Source organism: Tupaia chinensis, unplaced genomic scaffold (genome assembly GCF_000334495.1).
Source record: "Tupaia chinensis unplaced genomic scaffold, TupChi_1.0 Scaffold000575_1, whole genome shotgun sequence".
Taxonomy (NCBI): domain Eukaryota; kingdom Metazoa; phylum Chordata; class Mammalia; order Scandentia; family Tupaiidae; genus Tupaia; species Tupaia belangeri.
In genome coordinates this window covers 2,644,143-2,659,006 of record NW_006160089.1, presented here as the reverse complement: position 1 = coordinate 2,659,006, position 14,864 = coordinate 2,644,143, and the positions used below count along the sequence as shown (strand labels likewise).

At 38.9% G+C, this 14,864-nt stretch overlaps 1 protein-coding gene and 1 pseudogene across 1 annotated transcript in view; one reads left to right on the top strand and one right to left on the bottom strand.

Moving 5' to 3' along the window:
- SCAI (suppressor of cancer cell invasion) overlaps positions 1 to 9,550 on the top strand; it is a gene marked incomplete in the record, with an annotated part of 155,686 nt that extends 146,136 nt beyond the window's left edge. Inside the window, 3 exon segments of the mRNA XM_027775599.1 lie at positions 620 to 793; positions 993 to 1,093; positions 8,072 to 9,550. Coding sequence (XP_027631400.1) covers positions 620 to 793; positions 993 to 1,093; positions 8,072 to 8,218 — 422 coding nt within the window.
- LOC106735924 (selenoprotein K pseudogene) lies at positions 6,880 to 7,884 on the bottom strand (annotated as a pseudogene).
- Positions 9,551 to 14,864: the final 5,314 nt, after the last annotated feature.

Sequence of the window (14,864 nt, the reverse complement as noted above, 5' to 3'; positions counted from 1 at the left end):
CACACTTGAAACAATAAAAAGAAAGGTGAAATTAGGGCTAACAATATGTCTTTTGTACTAAGGCTTTGAAATCCATTGTGTACTTTGCACTTCACAACATGTCTCAGTCTGGACCAGTCACAGTTTAAGTGTCCAGTAGCTACCACAGGGCAGTGCAAAGGAATTCAATTTTAGCTGCAGATAGAAAATTAGGATCCCATAGATATACAACTAAAATCCTGGAATAAGTAAGTTTAGCACTGTGTAGTACCAAAGGAAAAAAAAAAACATATATAAAAGATATGCAGAGAAAGAGCAACTAACAAAAGATAAAGATCAGCATTTCTAGTTCTCATCAGAAAATTCTGTCATGGATAGATGATCCAACACTTGCCATATTTGGATGAAATTTGAGGGTAAAAAGTGCTAAGGAGTATGTTCATTTTCCACGTCTGTTAAATTTACTAGGCTCTATTTTAAGTTTACTGAGCAGAAAACAACATATTCGGGCTGTGTTTTTATAGTTTTATACAAAAACTACTGTCAAATTATGATTGATGTTGTAGCTTTGATTTCTTTTTCAAAACTATTATGTGTATATATACATATATGTATGTATGTAACATGTTTGTTATTACAGATCAGTCTCAACGAGGTAGCCTCTTCACTCTCTTTTTGAACAATCCTCTAATGGCCTTCCTATTTGTCTCTGGATTGTCAAGCATGCGTAGAGGCCTATGGGAAAAGTGTCAAGAGTATCTTCGAAAAATCAACCGCGATATTGCCCAGCTACTGACCCATTCACGTTCAATAGGTACCCTCCTAATCTAACTGTACACTTAACACAATGTGCCATCATGGCTACAACGGTCACTTATTGTAAATTGTTTGCATTTTTAAAGGTATTTGTCCCAGGCAGGAAAGTTAAGAAGGCTTTCTTAAAGTTTCCTTCCCATTTGAAATGTAATTTCCATTTAAGCATTCTTTTACTGTCCCCTTTCTCCTCTTTGCAGATCAGGCATTTCTCCAGTTTTTTGGAGACGAATTTCTTCGCTTGCTTCTCACAAGATTTATCTTTTGTTCAGCCACCATGAGGATGCACAAGATTTTTCGGGTAGGCAAAGAATATTATTAAAGATAAATTTTACCACAATGGGCATTTAAGAATCAATCACGTATTCTGTTACCTGCATTACAGTTTGAGTAGATATAAAATACTATTAACAAATGAGTATGTGAAGTATAAAGATTAAGGAGATTAAGAATATTTGATTACCTAACCACCCCTTTTAATCAGAACATTTTCATTGTCTTTGAAATAAAAGACAATGCGTCCTCCCTGATCCTATCTCCCTCTCAAATAAGTCTGTATTTTGAATTTTATAACTATCACTTGTTTCTCTTTATAGTTTTGCTAATATATTGCTACATAACTCATTGATGGATCCACATTGTATGCTTTCTCCTACAGCTTGTGTTTGTTTTTCTTTTCCAGTTGATGTATATTCCTGAAATTGAGCCATGTTGATGATTCTAATTTTCATTGATTTGTTTTGTTTGGCTGTCCAGTACTGGGCATTGCTTGACTATGCACCACAAGTTACTTACCAGTTCTACTAATGGTGGACATTCGGTTTCTTTCTAGCTTTTTATTACCTGCATAAACTATGACATTTTGACATTCTTCTATTGGTTTCCTGGGGCACATATATAAGATTTTCTCTGGGGAATATAGCTAATAGTGAAATTGCCTGGTCAAAAACGATATGCATATTAAATAGTGCCAAATTGTTTTCCAAAGTGGTTGTTATCAATTTATAGTCACACAGTGGTGTGAAAAAATTGCTATTGCTCTGATCATGCCTTATTGGTACCTTTTGGAGGTATGCTTTTTATATTTTGTATGTATCTGGTGATATAAAGTAATAGGTCATTGTGGTTTAATTTTCATTTCCAGCATTACTCTTGAGGTGGAACAACTTCTCTGTGGCTTATTTCATGTTCCTCTGTGAAGATGTGTTCTGGTTATCCCAATGACCTGACAGTCTGTTTTACTATCTTTGTTTCTTTCTGTGTATTCTGTTATACCTACACATTCTATTCATTGTTAAATTTTGAGCCATTGTATCTTTCACTTTTTTTTTTTTTAAGAGGTTTTTGCTATAGGGCGCGTGCACTCGCCAGAGAGAGAGAGAGACAGAGAGATAGAAAGCGAGAAATCACCCCCCAAGGGGGGAATGGCCACGCCGCAATCCCTTCTCCTCCATTCTCCTCTCGGGATCTTGGGCACGCACGCACACGCGCCCGGCGTGAGTTTAAGCCACCGGGTCCGGGGTGCGAACCACAGTCGACTACGTAGGAGTCCAGTGACATAGCCATTATGCTAACTGCTGGTCCCTACTTTTTTTTTTTTTAGTAACACAGTTTGCTAGAGGATGTGTGCACTCACCAGAGAAACAGAGACAGAAAGTGAGAAATCACCCCCCATGGGGGGATGGCCATGCCATAGTCCCTTCTCCTCCATTCTCCTCTTGGGATTTTTGCCATGCATGCACATGTGCCTGGTGTGATTTCCAAGCCACCAGGTCTGGTACTCGAACCATTGTTGGCCATGTGGGAGTCTAGCAACGTAACCATCACACCATCTGCTGGTCCCCTGTACTTTTTACTTTGATAGATAATATTTGTTTGAGGGGCTGGCTGGTGGCGTGGTGGTTGAGGGCACTGGACTCCCACATAACCGACTGTGGTTTGAGCCCTGGACCTGGTGGCTTGATTTCTCACTCCCCTCACCCCTCTTTCTTATTCTTTCCCTCTCTAGTCAAATTAAAATGAATAAAGTTAAATAAAATTATTAATAAAAAAGTAATATTTGTTTCTTTTTCAAATATACATGAACATTTAAAGAAGACGTTTTCAACTTTTAGTTTTAAAATATTGGTTTTTTTCCCCCATATTTTATTATGATAATTTAAGGATATTGAACAGGATTGGTAAGTGACATGGAGGTTGAGGGTTAGACCCCACATGGCCTACTCTGTGCTTCACGTCCAGGACCTGGTGGCTTGAAAAGCATGCCATACATGTGTGCTTAAAATTCTGAGGTAGAAGGGGGAGAAAGAATTGTGGTGGGGCCATTCCCCTAGGGGGTAATTTTTTATTTCCTCCCCAACCCCTGTCTCTATCTCTCTCTCTAGTGAACACACATGTCCTATAGCAAAAAAACTAAAACACACACACACACACACACAACAAGATGTGGAAGAATTGTACAGTGAATGTACATATATACCACCTATCTTCTGCAGTTGCCATTTGGTATATTTGCTTACTCGTGTATTCATCTACCTCTCTCTCTCTCTTTCCATTCATTACTGTCAGGTTGTCAGAAAAGTCATGACACATTTTTGCATAGAAAAATACATCATGGGGGACCAGCAGGTGGCGTGGTGGTTAAGGCGCTGGACACTCCCACATGGCCAACCACATTTTGAGTCCCAAACCTGGTGACTCCCTTTCTAACTTTCCCTCTCTCTCTCTCTATCTATCTCTCTCTGGTCAAATTAAAATAAATGAAGGAATAAATAAAATTAAAATAAATAATTTTTTTTTAAAAGAAAGAAAAATACATCATGGCTGGGACCAGCAGGTGGCATGGTGGTTAAGGCGCTGGACACTCCCACATGGCTGATTAGGGTTCGAGTCCTGAATCTGGTGGCTTGCTTTCTCACTTCCCCTCTCTCTCAGTCTCACCCTCTGTCTCTCTCTGGTGAAATAAAAAATAATAATAATAATAATGAATAAATAAAATAAATAATTATTACAAAAATACATCATGGCTTTTCTGACAACCCATGTCATTTTTTTGGTTGTATTTTAAAATAAATTGTGAACATCCATAGACAGTATTCATAAATTTTTTATCATGCATATATATGCTTGGTGCTTTTTTTAATGCAAAGTTTACATACAGTGAAATGCACAAAGCCAAAGTACACCGTTGGATGCATTTGGTGTAGGTACCCACACCTGGCTCACCCAAATCTCCGTCAAGTTATACCACATCTCTTTATACGAGAAAGCTCCTTGTACACCTCTCTAGTTGGTCTGATTGTTTTCTTTTCTTTTCTTTTCTTTTTTTTTGAGAGGTTTTTGCTATAGGGTATGTGTGCTCACCGGAACGACAGAGAGACAGAAAGTGAGAAATCATCACCCCCGCAGGAGAGATGGCCATGCCCTTCTCCTCCATTCTCCTGTCGGGATCTTGGGCATGCATGCACATGCGCCTGGCGTGAGTTTTAGCCACTGGGTCCAGGACTCGAACCGCGGCCGACTACATGGGAGTCCAGCGACCTATCTATTACGCTAACTGCTGGTCCCTGATTGTTTTCACTTTAAATTTGCTGTGCTTGTTCATGAACCCAAATCATGGTATGAACTCTCATGCAAACTTTCTTTAATTGAGCATATTGTTCTTGAGATTAACCCATATTGTTTCATGGACTGGTAGCTTATCCCTTTTTGTTATTGAGTAGTATTTCATTGTCTAAGTATAGCACAGTTAATTTATGGATTGTCTTATTGATGGACACCTGGGCAGTTTTAAATTGATGGCTAATAAAAAATAAAAAGGTTTGTACAAATCTCTGCACAGACATATGTTTGAATTTTGTTGGTCATAGAGTAGTTATGTGTTTGGTTTTATAAGGAACTGCCAGACCTTTTCTCAAAGTTTAGTAGCATTTTAAATCCCCACCAACTCTATATGAAAGTTATTCTAGGGCTAGACTCATAGCCTAATGGTTAAGGCAACCAGGTCCCACAAGGCCGATCATGGGTGGCGTCCTAGCCCCAGTGGCTTGAAAAACCTACTAAACTTATGTGCACACATGCCCCAAATCCCAATAGGATGGATAAATGTAACAGAAGTGATTACAGCATGACCAGGCTCCACTGGTGTGTTTTCTTCCTCTCTCTTTCTCTGTCTCTCTGATGGGTGCACATGCCCTCTAGCAATTAAGAGAAAATTTAGTTTCTCTCCCTCTCATTCATAAATTAACATTTGTTGTTGTCATACTCAAATTCTGACTATTCTGGTAGAGATATAGTAGTATCTCATCTCAGTTTGCATTTTACTGGTCAGTAATAATATTGAACATCTTTTCATGAACTTAATGGCTCCATTTTATCCTATTTTTTAAAAATTATTTAATTTATTCATTCATTTATTTTTAATTTGACAGAGAGAGACACACAGAGAGAGGGAAAGTGAGAAAGCAAGCGACCAGGTCTGGGACTTGAACCATGGTTAATCATGTGGAAGTGTCCAGCTCCTTAACCACCACGCCACCTGCTGGTCTTCTGTTTTTTTTAAGAGATATTTTTGCTATAGGGTGCATGCGGTCACCAGAGAGGAGACAGAGAGGGACAGAGTCAGAAAGCGAGAAATTACCCTTCCTCCCCACGAGGAGATGGCTATGCCACAATCCCTTCTCCTTCATTCTCCTCTTGGGATTTTGGGTGCACACACACACACACACACACACGCCTGGCATGAGTTTTAAGCCACCAGGTCCAGGACTCTTACCATGGTCAATTACATGGGAGTCTAGCAGTGTAACCATTACGCCATCTGCTGGTCCATACTTTATCCCATTCTATGGTTTGTCTTTTTTCTCGGTAGTGACGCTTTTAAAGACTAAGTTAAATTTTCTTTTTTTTTTTTTTATAATTTTTTTTTTTGAGAAGTTTTTGCTATAGGGCGCGTGCGCTCGCCAGACAGACAGAGAGAGACAGAGAGACAGAAAGCGAGAAATCACCCCCTAGGGGGATGGCCACGCCGCAATCCCTTTTCCTCCATTCTCCTCTTGGGATCTTGGGCACGCATGGACATGCACCCGGCATGAGTTTTAAACCACCGGGTCCAGGACGCGAACCGTGGTCGACTACATGGGAGTCCAGTGACATAGCCATTACGCTAACTGCTGGTCCCTAGGCCCTTGAGTAATTTTTCACATTTGGCAGAAGGTGCATGTGTTTGCTAGATAGACAAACTGAAAAAGAGAGCAAGCACACTACCACCATCCTTCCTCCTTAGTGGATGGTCGTGCTACAATCCCTTCTCCTCCCTTTCTTTCTCATTTTTGGATTTTGGGCACACATACCCACACAATTAGACTGTTTTTCAATCTACCAGGACCAGGACTAGAACCCTGCAGTCATCTGTGTGGGATTCAGCTGCTTTAACCACCATGCTACCAAATGGCTCTCTCTCTCTTTTTTTTACTATATGCACATTACTGGAATAGATATGATTTATTTATAAATGAACACAAGTGAACAATTTACAGTACCTCAAAGCTTGGAAAAAGCAACACAGTACTAAATACACAACTTTTGATTTTCTTCAGATTCAGTGTTTATGGGGTTTTGTTGTTTTATAATTTTCCTGTAGGGTGTGTGCACTTGCTGAAGAGCCAGAGCGACCATGGCGAGTACACTCCCCAGAGGGAGGCCACAATACAGTCCCTTCTCCTTAATTCTCCTCACAGGATTTTGAGAATGTACACATACACGCCCAGTGTATTTCTCAAGGTACCAGGACTAGGATTCAAACTGTGTAGTCAGTTACATGCGATCCAGACATTTTAACCACCATGCAACCACTTGGCCTGCGTTTGGGGATTTAATTATACAAAGATGAGTCAGTTCTGCAACCTAAAAATATTTACTTATTAAAACTATACCAATACTTTAATCAACTATACAAAAAAGATAACGAGACAAACATGTGCACTTATAGAACTGCATATCAGTCAGGCCAGATCCCTGCGGAGGGAATTCACAGCATGGCCTCGTTCATCTGTGAGGACACAGCAATCCTCGTTCAGACCAGCATGCTCATCTAACTTGTCTGGCGTGGTCAGACCGCTCCTTCCTGACGGCTTCCTCCTGCTTACGAATGTGTGCGTCCAGCTGTCTGCTTCTTAGGACAGACGTTCGCCTTCCTCATCCTCCAGCCATTGGAGGAGGACTGGGGCCACGCAGATGATTGATTCGACCCATTCTTTGAGAAGGGTTTCTGGGTGGCCCTCTTCTGTCATCATATCTGGAATCAGATGAGTTTCCATAGCCTCTTCCCTTTTTCACATCTTGCCGAAACAGAGTTTTGAAAAACAAAACTACAAATTCCCCAGAAATAATCTGTTATCAAAGATCCTCCACGGGGACTGACTCCGGCTGTCCAGTACTTGACCGTTCGAGATGTAAACCAGCACTCTTCCTGTTCCCCGCTTCAGAGCCACTGAAGAGCCTGGGCCTTCTGAGCTTCTTTTTTCTTCTTTTTAAAGAGATTTTTTTTGCTATAGGGCATATGCGTTTGCCAGAGAGACAGAGAGACGAAAAGTGAGAAATCATCCGCCAAGGGCCTAGGGTCGGGGGTGGCCATGCTTTGCCTGGCATGAGTTTCAAGCCTCCAGGTCCAGGACTCAAAACTGCGGTCAGCCATGTGGGAGTCCAGTGATGTAATCATTACGCCATCTGCTGGTCCCCCAGCTGGCCTTCTTTAGTGATTTTTCATGCCTCATGTTGTTAATTTATTTCCATTTTATTTTTTCTTTTTCATTCTAGCTAAAGTTTTATGAATCTTGATCTTTCCAAAAATCAACTTTTTTCCCATAGTTTGCTATAGGGTGCTTGTGCTCAATAGAAAAAGGGGGAGAGAGAGAAAGTGAGAAATCACCCTGCAGGGTGATTCATCCCCCTCTGGTGAGTAGGAATTATATGGTTTCTCCATGATACTGAGCATAGCACCCAACTGTGACAGCTTCAGTAAATATTGTGGAATAGCTCACTAAATGAATATATTAGGTAGAACCAAGCAAAATTGACATTTTTAGAGGTCATATTGGTCGCATGTCAGCAATTTAACATGTTCAACAAATATAGTATAAGAACGATAACAATACAAAAGGGAAAATTGTATATTAAGTTTCCTCCTTAATACTCCTAAAGTCTTGTTTCTCCTTAAATGTTGTTTGCAACTTTCTTCTATTAGCCTGTAAAACTTGACTTCTCTTTTTTTGTCTGCCAGGAAACACGAAACTATCCAGAGTCATATCCACCACTGCCAAGGGATGAGACAGTGGAGAATCCGCATCTCCAGAAGCACATTTTGGAATTGGCATCTATCCTAGATGTTCGAAACGTGTTCTTTGAGAATACCATCGATGACTATTAAGACAGAAATCCTCTTGTTGAAACAGCTTTTCATTTTCCACAGATTTTAAATGGTGCAGTTTTCTAATGTGATGACAGACATATAGTGGTGTTACTTAGTTTTTATTTTTTAATTTAGGACCACCATTTTAAAAACAAACTGAAAAAAAGTTCAAACTTTTAGGGTAACTTTTAAAATGCAATCTTTCAGGTCTTTTAAAAAACCTAATTAATCTTGAAATTTTTATTTCTTGGTTTTGAGGTATGGATACTTACCTCCAGCATCTAATCCTATACTCAAATAGTCACTACTGTTCTCACCCTAAGAAGAGTAAATCGTTTATTTTTGTATAAAAATTGGAGGAAAATTCAACTCTTACACTTGGACCTTAAATGTCTGGATTTGGAATATAAGTAATTGTTCATAGTGATGAAACTAGCCAGCACGGACTACTGAAAACCAAGAGCAGAGTCCTTCCATGATATTTCCTTTCATTCCAAGTTAATAGGTAGAAAAACGTGTGCTTCTTTGAAGTATGATCAAGACAGTTTCTGTAATCATTTAATTACTTTAAATACTGTCTATATTTCAAAAACTATACAGGACTAATTAGCATCTGAAAGCTAAATCTTTACTTGGGGTCTTAAAATGATAAATATTACTTGGAATGCGTGAGTACTGTGTTTTTCTGAGATTTGTTTGCATATTTTGTTTTCTTTGTTGTCTTTGAATGCCAGGAATGAAAAAGAAAACAGCTTTTAATTTTTAGTCAAAAAATCAAGTCGTGGTTTCATAATATAGTGTCTCTGGTAGGAATTCTATTAAAACTCCCTAGTTTATGAGATCAAGTTTGAAAAGTGGGATTATTGTCTGTAGTATACAGTACAAGGTTTTTAATCTTTTTCTCTCGTGCACACTTATAAGACTTTAAAAAGAGAAGTTACTAATTTTGGTTTGGGGTGACTGGATGTTATGAAACCTAAAATGTAAGTTGATATTGTATTGACACTCTAAAGTAAGATTTGTTAAAACTCCTTGTATTTAGTATTTTATATTCATGCACAACTTTTAAAAATTATTTTAAATAGGACTCCATGTTTAATATAAAGATTTTTGTGTTTTTCTTTCCCTTCATAATTTCTCAGGCACTATGAAGCTTTTTTCCTCCCCTCTTTAGTTCCACAGTGTTCAAGTTCAGAAATGTATGAATCAACAGGCTTTCTACCTAATTTTCTATACAGGCTCACAGTCTACCTCTGGCAGTCCCAGGGGAAATGAGGTGATTGCTTAGGTACCTCTTTCCTGTGGCCCCAGGGAAATTTTACTGTAATATTTTTAACTTTTTTTTTTTCATTTTTAGCAAATAATAATTTGGGTCTAAATTATTTCCTTACCATTTCTAATTTACTGATTTTTTTTTTTAAATCTGAAATGACCATTCTTAGGTTAAGGATGTTTGGATTTTTGATTAACTGTTTTTGTTTGTTCTTTCAAACAATGTTTCAGAAAGCTTGGGAAAAGTTTCCCTTGAGAGAGATTTTCTTTGCTAAGCGAACAGTTTTCTTTTTGAGATAAAGATTGCTTTCCTTTTTTTTTTTTTTTTTTTTTTTTTTTGGAGAGATTTTCACTGTAGGGCACGTGCGCTCGCCAGACAGACAGAGAGAGACATAGAGACAGAAAGCGAGAAATCACCCCCCGGGGGGATGGTCACGCCGCAATCCCTTCTTCTCCATTCTCCTCTCGGGATCTTGGGCACGCACGCACACGCGCCCGGCATGAGTTTCAAGCCACCGGGTCCGGGACACGCACCGCGGTCGACTACGTGGGAGTCCAGCGACATAGCCATTATGCTAACTGCTGGTTCCCAAGATTGCTTTCCTTTTTAAAAATTTTCTCCAGCACCTTTATAAACTTCATAGCTCTCCTTTCGTAACAGTGTTTACTCGGAATATAGCAATAGACTGTCACTGTCTGACCTCTCTTTCAATTCCCCTGAAGTCTTGTGCCAGTTCTGTTTCTATCAACACATATTTTACTATTTTCCAAAATAATATTGATTTACCTGAGCTTTATCTTCAACTGCTAAGCCTAAGGAACACTGTTCTGGGAACTAGGAGACCTGAACCCTAACCCTGAATTTCCTAGCATTACACCCTTTGAGAAGTGTCTTCCTGTCTCTGCTTTATAGTCCTCTCACCTGTAAAACGAAGGCATTGCCTCAGGGCCTTTCCAACTCCATGATTCTATAATTTGGTCTCTTGGTTTCTAAAATTTGGATGTCTCCACCCAGGAAAACTTGTTTTCCTGTTTTTATTGTACACTAGTTTTTATTTTCTTGATCATATTTACCTAGATTTTATTCCAGAAAATATATGGGTCCCACAAAGCTGTTTTAGAAACTACTACAGAGAAACGCTTCTGAAACAATTAGAGCCATTGTGGTTTGAAATATGTTTGTCTAAGAAGGAGTCTTAGAAATCACAACTAGGATTTAGATTTTGACATTACATCTTGAGTTAATCATAGTATAATTCCTTGCAATATCTAAAGTGATCTTGAAATTTTAAAAAGAAGAAAACTGGAGGCTGACAGGTAGCATGGTGATTAAGGCGCTGGACTCCCACATGGCTAACAGGTTCGAGTCCCAGAGCTGGTGGCTTGCTTTCTCACTTTCCTTTTCTCTTTGTCTCTTTCTGGTCAAACTAAATAATAATAATAATAATAAACCGTAAGAAAACTTTGCCAGAAAACTCTAAAATCTTATTTCATTATGCCTGCAAATAAATTAAGTAAGTAAATAAGTTGTGGCCAGCAGGTGGCATGGAGGTTAAGGTGCTGGATCCCACATGGCCAGCTCCACAGTTCGAGTCCTGTACAAGGTAACTTGAAAATCATGTGAGGCACATGTGTATGCATGCCCAAGATCCCTAGAGGAGAAGGGATTGCGGTACAGCCATCCCTCCTGGGGGATGATTTCTCACTTTTCCTCTTTCTCTGATAATACTTGGAAACAAAGTAGACAAAAGTCCTTATCTTCATGAAGCTCACATTCTAATAGTCAGGAAATAAATATAAGCAGTTAAATTTATTTTAATAGTAAGTGGGGTAGACGAAATTTAGAGCATGGAAACCGAAATCTTTGTTTATTTTGTTTGTTCGTTTGTTTGTTTTGGAGAGATTTTTTGCTGTAGGGCACGTGCTCTCACCAGAGAGATAGAAAGTGAGAAATCACCCCCCAGGGAGGATGGCCACGTCGCAATCCTTTCTCCTCCATTCTCCTCTTCGGATCTTGGGCATGCATGCACATGTGATGGCGTGAGTTTAAGCCACTGGGTCCGGGACTCAAACCACAGTGGGCTACAAGGGAGTTCAGCGACATAGCCATTACCCTAACTGCTGGTCCCCAGAAATCTTTGTTTTTGAGAGAAGAACAGTATTTTAGAAGAGTGATCAGGGTAGGCCTCATTAGGAAGCTGATTTTTGCACAAACTTCTGGCTTCTTTCTCTTATTTTTTTTTTAATTTAATTTTTAAAGTTTTAAAAATACACAGTTTAATGAATCTTCTGTACCCTCCACTCAGCTTCTACATTTTAAAGCATTACTTCAAATCAAAGAAGAACAAATGTAAATCATAGTAACCTGGGGTCGGCAGCTGGCTTGGTGGTTGGGGCACTGGACTCCCATATGGCTGACTATGGTTTGAGTCCTGGACCTGGTGGCTTGCTTCCCCCCCCATCTCTCTCTGGTCAAATTAAATAATAATAAATCAAATAATTATTAAAAAAAGACAGTTACCTGATGGGTGCAAGATGAGAATGGCGAAGAATTTTATTTGTTAAAAATGCATACCAATCCCCTTTATAAATATAAAAAATTTAAAGCCATATTTGTTTAATTTATAGAATTCAAAAAAATTTAAATATTGGAATGAAGAACAGAACAATGCAATCAGAAAATAGGAAGCGGTTCTAAGTCACGGGACCATAATGGTTATGTCACTGGACTCCTGAGTAGTTGACTGGGATTCAAGTCCTGGACCTGGTGGCTGAAAACCAGGCATGTGTGCACGCATGCCCAAAATTCTGAGAGGAGAATGAAGGGATTGCGGTGTGGCCATGTCCCTGGGGAGTGATTTCTTGCTTTCTCTCTGTCTCTCTCTCTCTCTCCAGCAAACACACAAACTGTATAGCAAAATTCTCTCTCAAAAAATAAAAGAAAGAGGGACCAGCAGGTTGGTGTAATGGCTATGTTGCTAGATTTCCATATAGTTGATTGTGGTTCAAGTCCCAGACCCAGTGGCTTAAATTCATGCCGGTCGCATGTGGGTGTGTGCCCAAGATCCTGAGAGGAGAATGAAGGAGAAGGGATTGCAACGTGGCCATCCCCCCTGGAGGGTGATTTCTCGCTTTCTGTCTGTCTCTCTCTCTCTGTCTTTCTGGCGAGTGCACGTGCCCTATAGCAAAAAAAACCTCTCCAAAAAAAAAAAAAGATTGTTGCAAATTACACATAAAAACTAAATGAAGCACAATGCAATTTTCTTTTTATCCATATATTCATGAAGTTGGTAAAGCCACTCTCTTCTCCATTTTACAGAAGAGAAAACTGTGACCCAAAAAACTATCAGTTATTCACAGTGATGGATAATGCCTAAAAATGACGGAAACTCAAATCTCCTAATCTCAGCCCAGTTTTCCCAGTAGCTTGGACTGCTTTCCATAACAAACAAGAAAATAATCAGGGTTTTACATTTTGGCACAAAAGGCTTGGGATTTTTTTATTTTTTAACTCTATCAGATACTGAAACCAGTGAATCAGTCAGCCCTAGCAAGTTCATGTTTATTCATTGTAAAAACTCCACAAGTAATTTTAGCTTTGATTTTCCCTGAGATATACGTTCTTTGTATGTTTTCCCTCTAGGAAGTGGTGCTCTCAGAACCTTTCAAAGCACAGAATTTATTGTACCCTATTTTTACCACATTGAGAAGTTTTGAGATTGTAAAAGCAAAATGCAATCCATTTACGGTTGAAGTTTTTCTGATATGGGATCTAGGTTAACTTTATGCCACTTGTGGCTAATGCCCTCTATTTTCTTTGTGCAATAGAATTCCCTGAAATCGATTAGGTGTTAATTGTACTGAATTTAGTTGAGGTAAAGGGAATAGTGGCACATATTAATTATGGAGCTTTCTTCAGTCATTCTTCAGTTTTAGTCTCTGACTATGTAATTTAGTAACTTTCTTTGAGAAGTGGTTTCAACCCAGTTGAAAAATCTTGTCCTTAGTAACCCCTGGAGTCTTGTATTGAGCCTGATAAGCAGAGAAAATTCTGGACTGGAAATATAGGAAGGTGCCATGGTCTGCCAACCTGACCTCTGCCAGTCTTTCTGATCCACCTCCCCAGCCTAAGAGAGTAACAGACTAGATATGACTATGAATGCGATGAGTCTCCTGGTGATTATTTTGAGTATGTATGTTCCTATGTGTTTGGTGAATATAAAACGTATTTAGATGAGGGCTCTTTTTTGGACTTTATTTATTTGAGATTCTTATTTTATGTGTAATGGCATGTGTATATTTTGTGATGCTAAATACAATCCGTGTGTATACTTTGTGTATATACGTTGTACATATGTGTAAATAATACTGGTATGCAAAGGTACAGTACGTGTGTATTATATACCCATCCCACCGTGGGCTAAACTGACTGACGTTCTGTGAGGACATCTAGTGGCATTGTCCATGCTGTTGTAATTAGGTTCTGGCTGTATCTCATTCATAAGCCTCTATTTTGAGGGGTTTGTGTTTGGATAAAATGGGCTAATTTGGAGTTGAAATTCGGATATGAAGATCTTAATGAAAGCTGTACGTTTTTAGCTTTAGCATAATCTGCAAATTTTCATTTAAATTTATGATAGCTATACAAACCTGAAAAACCTAAGTATGTGAAACTGAGACACCAGCAGGTTCTTAAACTATATTAGCCCTTTATTTTTTCTTTGACCCATATTTGAGTATTATTACTGAGTAGTAAATTATTTATATTGGGACTTAATCAAGGGGCTGTGCAAAAACTTACATTGATCCCATGTAAAAATAGATAGGGAAATGTCTTTCATATAGAGGAAATATGTTCCTAGTTGTCATTTTAGTATATGATACAAAATTTTGGAGGTTTTTTTCATCCTTGTGCCTCGATTTTTATGTCTCTGTGAGGCAAGAAAAAGGGCATTATCTGAGGGAAGGCCTAACCTTGGTGTGGGATGAGATTTAGTAAGGAATAGAAGGTTGTTGATCTGTATTTTTGTAGCAGATATGATTTGGTCCTGTCTTGGCATTTTTGACTACAGACCTTCCTTATTTTAATTTGCTATCAGAGATGAGTATGCTCATGTGAGAAAATACTTCCAGTGAATAAAATGCCTCCGGGTGTATTGCTGTGTCTCTAGGAGACCATTCATGTTCTGCAATTTGATGATCTATTCACACATGAAGTAGAACTCTTATTATTAGGTACATGATGTGCTATAAAAACCTGGGCCTCTGCCAAGGATGACAGGGTTGGGGAGGATAAGAAGATAGTAAATATGTGCAGTACCAATTTGTGACTCTGGGATATCACAAGGGTTACTCCTGTCTTCAGTTGTCATGTCTATTTGCACGAAAGAGT